General features: G+C 40.7%; 1 protein-coding gene across 1 annotated transcript; it reads right to left on the reverse strand.

Annotated features, from left to right (window-relative positions):
- Positions 1 to 2,959: 2,959 nt before the first annotated feature.
- On the reverse strand, positions 2,960 to 5,001 carry LOC109756480 (uncharacterized). The gene is made up of 3 exons (XM_073511683.1): positions 4,656 to 5,001; positions 4,247 to 4,518; positions 2,960 to 3,652 (listed from the first exon to the last, which is right to left on the reverse strand). Exons 1-3 carry the CDS (start codon positions 4,821 to 4,823, stop codon positions 3,178 to 3,180), a joined length of 915 nt encoding a protein of 304 aa, XP_073367784.1. The 5' UTR covers positions 4,824 to 5,001; the 3' UTR covers positions 2,960 to 3,177.
- Positions 5,002 to 7,934: the final 2,933 nt, after the last annotated feature.

The raw sequence follows: 7,934 nt of genomic DNA on the forward strand, positions 1-7,934 counted from the left end.
GTTTGCTTGTTTTGTCATGCATTGCTCTGTAGTGAGTGCATCAAGCTCACCAACATGCCTACATATTATTGTTTCTGCCATGCTCTGTTTTCTGCTAAGTCTGAAACCTGATAACGAAACTTGCTATGTTTACATGCTTGCCATAATATTTTCTGGCCCTTTTTGGCTTATGGTCAGTAAGGTACTTTTGTCATATGCCTTTAGTAGAATACTGCCATGCCTTGTTTTGCCATGTTAAGTTCCTGTAGCATGTTGATTTCGTGCTCTGAACATTGCTACCTGATGCTGTTTTCTGCCATGTCCAGTAATTTCACCAAGTCTGTGAACCTGTTATCTTTTGCACTTTTGCCATGCTTGTTTGAGCTTGATATGTTGTGAACTACCCGTAGCTCAGTGTTCATCTTTTGTCAAGCATCTCCTGTATATTACTGTCACATGCTTTGTTGCTATGTTGGAGTGCTGTAGCATTGTTACTTGTTGCATTTTAAGTGCTACCATGCTGTTAATCGCAGATTCGTGTCATTCTTGTTATGCTTGCTATTTGCAAACCGTGCATCCGTTTCCGGTGATCTTTATATCGATTTCGACCGAAATCATCTCATCTTTCCAGTGGCATGCTTGGTTTATCAAGTTACTGCCTTGTTCATCATTTTCCTTCCGGAGCACGCATATGCATCGCATATCATATCTTGCATATCATACATGTTTTGCATCATGTTGCTTGTGCATTTCTCGTGATTGATTGTGGTTCCGTTTGCTTGTGTTCTTGTCTTGGGTAGAGCCGGGAGACGAGTTTGTAAATGAGGTACCTGTTGAGTACGCTTACGAGGATCAAGCTTTCGACAACTCTGAGAACCTTGCAGGCAAGATGACCACCCCTCGAAATCACTTCTATCTTTGCTTTGCTAGTTGTTCGCTCTATTGCCATGCTGCGCTACCTATCACTTGCTATATCATGTCTCCCATATTGCCATGTCAGCCCCTAACCATCCTTTCCTAGCAAACCGTTGTTTGGTTATGTTACCGCTTTTGCTCAGCCCCTCTTATAGCGTTGCTAGTTGCAGGTGAAGTTGAAATTTGTTCCTTGTTGGAACATGGATATGTTGGGATATCACAATATCTCTTATTTAATTAATGCATCTATATATTTTGATAAAGGGTGGAAGGCTCGGCCTTATGCCTGGTGTTTTGTTCCACTCTTGCCGCCCTAGTTACTGTCATACCGGTTTTATGTTCCTTGAGTTTGCGTTCCTTACGCGGTCGGGTGATTTATGGGACCCCCTTGACAGTTCGCCTTGAATAAAACTCCTCCAGCAAGGCCCAACCTTGGTTTTACCATTTGCCACCTAAGCCTTTTCCCCCGGGTTTTCTAGAGCCCGAGGGTCATCTTTATTTTAAACCCCCGGGCCAGTGTTCCTCTGAGTGCTGGTCCAAACTAGAGCCCTTTGCAGCGCCACCTTGGGGAAACTCGAGGATTGGTTTTAGTTGTACGGACTGCTCATCCGGTGTGCCCTGAGAACGAGATATGTGCAGCTCCTATCGGGATTTGTCGGCACATTCGGGCGGCTTTGCTGGTCTTGTTTTACCATTGTCGAAATGTCTTGTAAACCGGGATTCCGAGACCGATCGGGTCTTTCCGGGAGAAGGTTTATCCTTCGTTGACCATGAGAGCTTATGATGGGCTAAGTTGGGACACCCCTGCAGGGTATTATCTTTCGAAAGCCATGCCCGCGGTTATGAGGCAGATGGAAATTTGTTAATGTCCGGTTGTAGAGAACTTGTCACTTGACCCAATTAAAATACATCAACTGTGTGCGTAGCCGTGATGGTCTCTTCTCGGCGGAGTCTGGGAAGTGAACACGGTCTGAGTTATGTATGACGTAAGTAGGAGTTCAGGATCACTTCTTGGTCATTGCTAGATGACGACCATTCTGTTGCTTCTCTTCTCGCTCTCTTTTGCGTATGTTAGCCACCATATATGCTTATTGCTGCTGCAGCTCCACCTAATTACACCATCCTTCCCTATAAGCTTAAATAGTCTTGATCTCGCGGGTGTGCGATTGCTGAGTCCTCGTGACTCACAGATTCTACCAAAAACAGTTGCAGGTGCCGACGATGCCAGTGCAGATGATGGGGTCGATCTCAAGTGGGAGTTCGACGAGGAACGTGGTCGTTACTATGTGTCTTTTCCTGATGATCAGTAGTGGAGCCCAGTTGGGACGATCGGGGATCTAGCATTTGGGGTTGTCTTATTTTCATCTGGATTTTGACCGTAGTCGGTCTATATGTGTGTATTTTGGATGATGTATGAATTATATTTATGTATTGTGTGAAGTGGCGATTGTAAGCCAACTCTTTATCCCATTCTTGTTCATTACATGGGATTGTGTGAAGATGACCCTTCTTGCGACAAAACCACTATGCGGTTATGCCTCTAAGTCGTGCCTCGACACGTGGGAGATATAGCCGCATCGTGGGCGTTACATCTCCATTCTCCGCTATCAGACAAACAAAGGTAATACTACGAGACAACTAGGATATACAATGAGGAGCAGGCAAGGTATTATAGCTATTTGGGGACTATGTATAGTGAATCCTCAATTATATTGTACCTAAAGTATTTTAAAGCAATAATACACTAAATAGTGGCGGTGCTTTGACTATAAAAAGGAAAAGCCAACATGCATGATTTAGATAATGTAGTGGAAGTTTATAGGATTTGGACTATTGAGTAGATGATAGGTTTTTCAAGTATTTTTGCAATTGTATCTTATTTTATATAGTCAATAAATATTGAGCATCATTTTAAAGATTCTTGTGTTTTGTCATTGGGTGATTACAATTTTGTAATGAAGGCAAAAATCCTGTATGATATATTACTCAAGGCAACATATAGAGACAACATATACGCCAACTTTAGTGTGGTAATCGAAAATAATTGTATTTTTATGAAATCATGGAGATGAAACAAACACTATATTAAGATAACAATACATATAAGGTGAAATAAATTGTTTCTTACAAACATTAAATTATTGACTTTCCAAACAAGAACTTTAGCCATACTGTCTTCAGCATATTATGTTACCATCTTTTGGAGGGAAATTCGTTTATACGCTTACCTTAATGCTATAGCTTCACAAACATTTCCCAAACCTATGATCTACTACATCTTATTCATACATTGCCAAGAGGAAAACAAGTCGATCCTTGTTGACATGGAGGAGCAGAATTTCCCATGCCATCCGTTACAACTCCAGTTGACCCCAACATCTGATGCTCACTCCACACTGGCTGCTGATTTACTTGGTGACTATATATGAAAGGTGGCCATAACTGAGGCTGGTTGTTCATGACTATGGATGAGCTTACTGGAGCCTGCAACCCGAAGCTTGTTTCATTGTTGAGACCGGTAGAACCAAGCATCTGCGAGGGACCAGAACTATTATTCATCGACCATGGGTCCTCATCATGTAGCCCAACATCATTGATGCTATAACGTTGCGTCCCAAACGAGGCTCTTTTATGTAGCCTCCTAAAGTACTTTTGTGCATGGCTTGAGACTTGGACATGAGTTTTAGTAGTGACAAAGTGCTTGGATATGTTTTTCCAGTCACCACGACCGTAGACACCTAGCCCACGGAGAAACAACCTACAAAAACAAGGTTCATTAGAATGTGTTAGACTAAGTTGTGGAATGCAAAGATGAATGGTCGATTGAGTTGTTTTATTGAAGCAACCAATAAATTTGGAGACACAAAATATCCCGACTTACGTAGATATACGTTTCTAACCATTTCAACAACACACATGCTTATTTTAGTGGAATTACGGTACTACATAGTATGTATGCTTATCAGAAATCCTTAGATGAATGAACATTTTGGAACATAGATGGCCATAACAAACTACAACTAAACACTATCTTAGCAATTTTGTATGGTTCTACATGTTATCAATCTTTTGAATAGGGGCAAGTAATGCCATATTGGAGTTTTCTGGACTTATTTATTACATTTATGTTACCTAATTTCAAATCATTATATTTGACAACTCACAAATAAATGTAAGGGATGTAAGTTTGTCAGTCTAAAACTTGTATGGGAGGTGTAGAGATATATCATCACAAACTTAACCTAACTCTCACATATATTAAATCTGCACAACCTGATTAATTAGTATATGGTGATTTAATATAAAGAACAATCTAAACTACATGACAAAAATCAGAGTAGACATTGATTACTTGTGTTCGCCGATGGTCCAAAACCTCCCTTGGCGTGGGGGAACAGCTGGTTGATCACTAGTAATATTGTTCTCCAAAATCTGCATCTTGTTCTTGTCTACCATCAATGGTGCTTCCTTCGTCTCTGTGATCCTTGTATCCTCCAATGCATGACCAAATATCAATTCATTATCATTCATGGTCGCTGCTTCCTCCTCCTCTCGTACCCCATAGCCGTCAATCACATGGTCACCCATGGTATTGATGCCACATATGTTGCTAGCACCAATCTCCTGATCCGACACCCCAAAGTTATTGTTCACTAGGTTAATGGGGCAACACTATGTGTGTTTCCACCAACAACATGTCTCTCCTCCCTCGAATGCATCATATACGATTCCACGGCGAGATTGACATAAAGATCTGTTACCTGCTGCCTTGTCTTTGAAGGGAATAATTCATGGAGAGCATCCACGATGTTGTTGTGCCTCTTGTTCTTGTCATCGTACACGATTGTGTGGCTGTTGTGCCCAACAATGACTGACCTTGCCTCCTCTTCCTCTGATGAGGTCCACCCTTGGTTGACTAATGGATCCATGAGACTAGATAGGTCAAAACTACAGACTTGTGGGTAGTATGAACTATGAAGAATGCTTAGAGCATGGGGACGGAGAGAGGACTAGGATAGTGTATTTATAGTCCTTCCAGGTACGAAACCTACTTTCACTAATTAATTTGATGCATTGGTAGATTGTCGGGCCACAAAAATAGAGATTTAACTAAAACTAATAAACTGCTTATGAATCTCATTGGAAGGCACCGACACATGTGAAGTTGACCTCAAGATTTTATCATCTATTTGAGATTTTTCGGTTTGGCGACATGCAATTGTAGATAGGAAGACTACTAGAGACAACACATGCATGCCTGTTGAGTGTTGATAAATCTCAATCTTGTCAGAGAGCAGACACCTGTGTTGTGCATCATGACATATGTGCTCCTCTCATCGCAGTGTAAGACTGAAACCATGGTATTCACCGCCTGCACATAGGCATAGCACACAAGATTTTCATCCGGTTTGGTCATCGGTGGCCCATATATCAATGTCGATTTTTATGTACGCACACATGTCAACGACGTTTTGTTGTGTACGTATTTGCAAATAATTTATTAATATCCTCCACTGAGTAACTATGCCACACATATGATCCACTCATTACCAGTGAATGTAATCATATCTTTTCTATTAATGTTGGTGATCACTTATCTCGCATACAACACATGAAATTCCATTGATATGCAGTGGGTCCTTTGAAACCAACTAATACATGCTCCACTAAAATATATACATATCTACATATGTTCACATATATGCATTTAATAACCCATGAATTCAAAAAATTGACACCATGATGTTGCAGCCCCCTCTATCTCTCTCCAAATAATTTCAAGGTAATCTACATGATATGCACATTAAATTATTGTGTTATTTTCTAGAGATGGTCACTATTCAGTAAAACTATGAACATAACAGTTGACAACATAATATATGACTGCTTAAATGCATGCCTCTACATCTAGCTATCATATGGGACTACATGCATATCCTGGACTCATATGGCAACATTGAATCACGTCCACCAATGCCTTTTACCTTCAAATGAATGTATCATTTATTAAACTAGATTAAAAAAGTCTTTGCTCTACATGAATGTTGACCAACTTCACAATAGCTTCTTCTAGCAAAGGATGAGAAACAAAAAAAAATTGTATTAATTTTTAGCTGATTTTTACCGGATTGTAAATGATAATATGCAGGAGCTTCAAAATTGGCAAAATCATTTTGAGTTTAGTTTATTACGCTTGCAAACTTAGCCATATTCGACACCACCTCCTGAGGTCGTCGGTTTCTTTAGTACATGGAATAGCTCTCGGTGATGGCTAGGTCCAGCATGTGGGTGACAGGTCGTAGCTTCTCTCCCCGTCGGTCCCTTCTCCTCGTGGGACCGTTAGCAGCTCACGGTGCGGGTGGTTGCGGCGGCACGCATCGTCGGCTTGCAGTGCCGTGGGGAGGGGGATTATTAAAGGAGCATTGACCTCAGCTTGCAATCGTTTTTAGCGAATGGGTGAGCCATGACTTGTGCGACGCCATGGCGACTTGCGGTGGTGGACGCCTATTTGCAGCAAGGGATAAATGAAGCATCCACGTGGTGTGTGTATGAACTTGGGGAATCCATGGTGGATATGAGATTGGGAGTCCAAGGGGGATTTCCTTTAGGGAAGGATGGCGGTCAACAACCAAGAGCGACGAGAAAAAAAGGAGAATGTAATGAGAGGCGGGGGTCCACGAGGATGGAAAGAGTGGATGACAATGTTTCATTTGAAGATAATATAGGTGCGCGCCGTGCAAGCAAGAGCGTCCGACCATGCCTGATCAAGCGACTCACTTGCGACCGCTGTGATGCGCGTCTGGTGTGTAGTCAGATATGCAGTATCAGGCAACTCCCTATAGTTCTTAGCTGGTGGGGCATCATTCTTATTCAGTTTGGGAAGTTAGCGTAGACAGTTATTCATGTCGGGGAGTATTGTTTGACGTTATAATTTTGTGTGGTGACTTGCATTTCCATGCCACAATGACATTTGTTGTACAACAGACTGTGCTTGAGGACTCATTAACCAAGTAAAATGTAACAGATAGGTCCATAGTTAGTTTAATCTTGATTTGATAACTACTTTTTTCCAAAACAACATACATGCTCGTTGCTATCACTAATATAGAATAGGGCTTTGAAGGGGGTTCTGAGACACAGTCCTGTGACGGTTTTACTTCCGACTACAATACTCGTTGTAAATAGACCATGTGTGCCAACACATATTCTGCAAAGAGAATTAGGGGAGCCATTTAAAATCATGTTAGGATGCATCTCCTAACTGAACCTATGTTTCTTGTGTTTCCGAAGTTGGAGAGTTCTTTGCATTCTCTGAGAAGGAGGCTTTCATATAATTTGTCAAGTCAAGACATGGGCATCATATTTTAAATTCTCCAACTTATCAAGGCTAGCACACCAGCTCTTTGCAATGAGGTTACTCTAAATCTCATCGAAATAGTTTTGCACATTGCTTGAGACCTGTACTGAAGTCTTGGTATCAACAAAATGATTGGATATGTTTTCAAGTGGAAAGGCGAAAGGGTGTGTAATCCTCCGATGAGCCGGTTACATTTTATAACGGTTTAAGTCGATCTAGTAGGAATTTTGTCGATTGACAGTAGAAAACTTTTAATTTTTGTAAGGCATAAGTGGTTACTCTTTAAGAAGAGCAATATATGTTTTCCCAAGGGGAGAATTATTGAAAGGTCAAAGTTCCATCATTACGAGTGTACAAAAATTACTTGATTTACCAACATATTTGCATTTATTCACACATATAACAAATTTGTCATTGTCAATTTTACACTTGTGATATGTGTTGTCATGCCAAAAACCTACACAAGAATAAACACTGTCTATTATTAAAAATGGATGTACTCATAGTTTATAACCATGAAAAAGTAACAATTATTTCCTACGTAACAACTTGTTCCTCGTAAAATAAGAAGATCAACATATGGTAACACCAGCTACCCATCTTGCACGTGCAAGAGGATATATAATGAGTTCTTGCAAAAAACCTTCTAGCAAAAATGATACTACTACGAAATAGGAGCAAG

This window comes from Aegilops tauschii, chromosome 1, assembly GCF_002575655.3.
Source record: "Aegilops tauschii subsp. strangulata cultivar AL8/78 chromosome 1, Aet v6.0, whole genome shotgun sequence".
Taxonomy (NCBI): domain Eukaryota; kingdom Viridiplantae; phylum Streptophyta; class Magnoliopsida; order Poales; family Poaceae; genus Aegilops; species Aegilops tauschii.

Coding starts and splice junctions, on each gene's coding strand:
- LOC109756480 (XM_073511683.1), bottom strand. CDS start 4,823: ATGGATCCATTAGTCAACCAAGGGTGGACCTCATCAGAGGAAGAGGAG. Junction 4,519..4,655: donor CTTCAAAGACAAGGCAGCAG/GTAACAGATCTT, acceptor GTGTCGGATCAG/GAGATTGGTGCTAGCAACAT. Junction 3,653..4,246: donor TGGACCATCGGCGAACACAA/GTAATCAATGTC, acceptor TTGTTTTTGTAG/GTTGTTTCTCCGTGGGCTAG.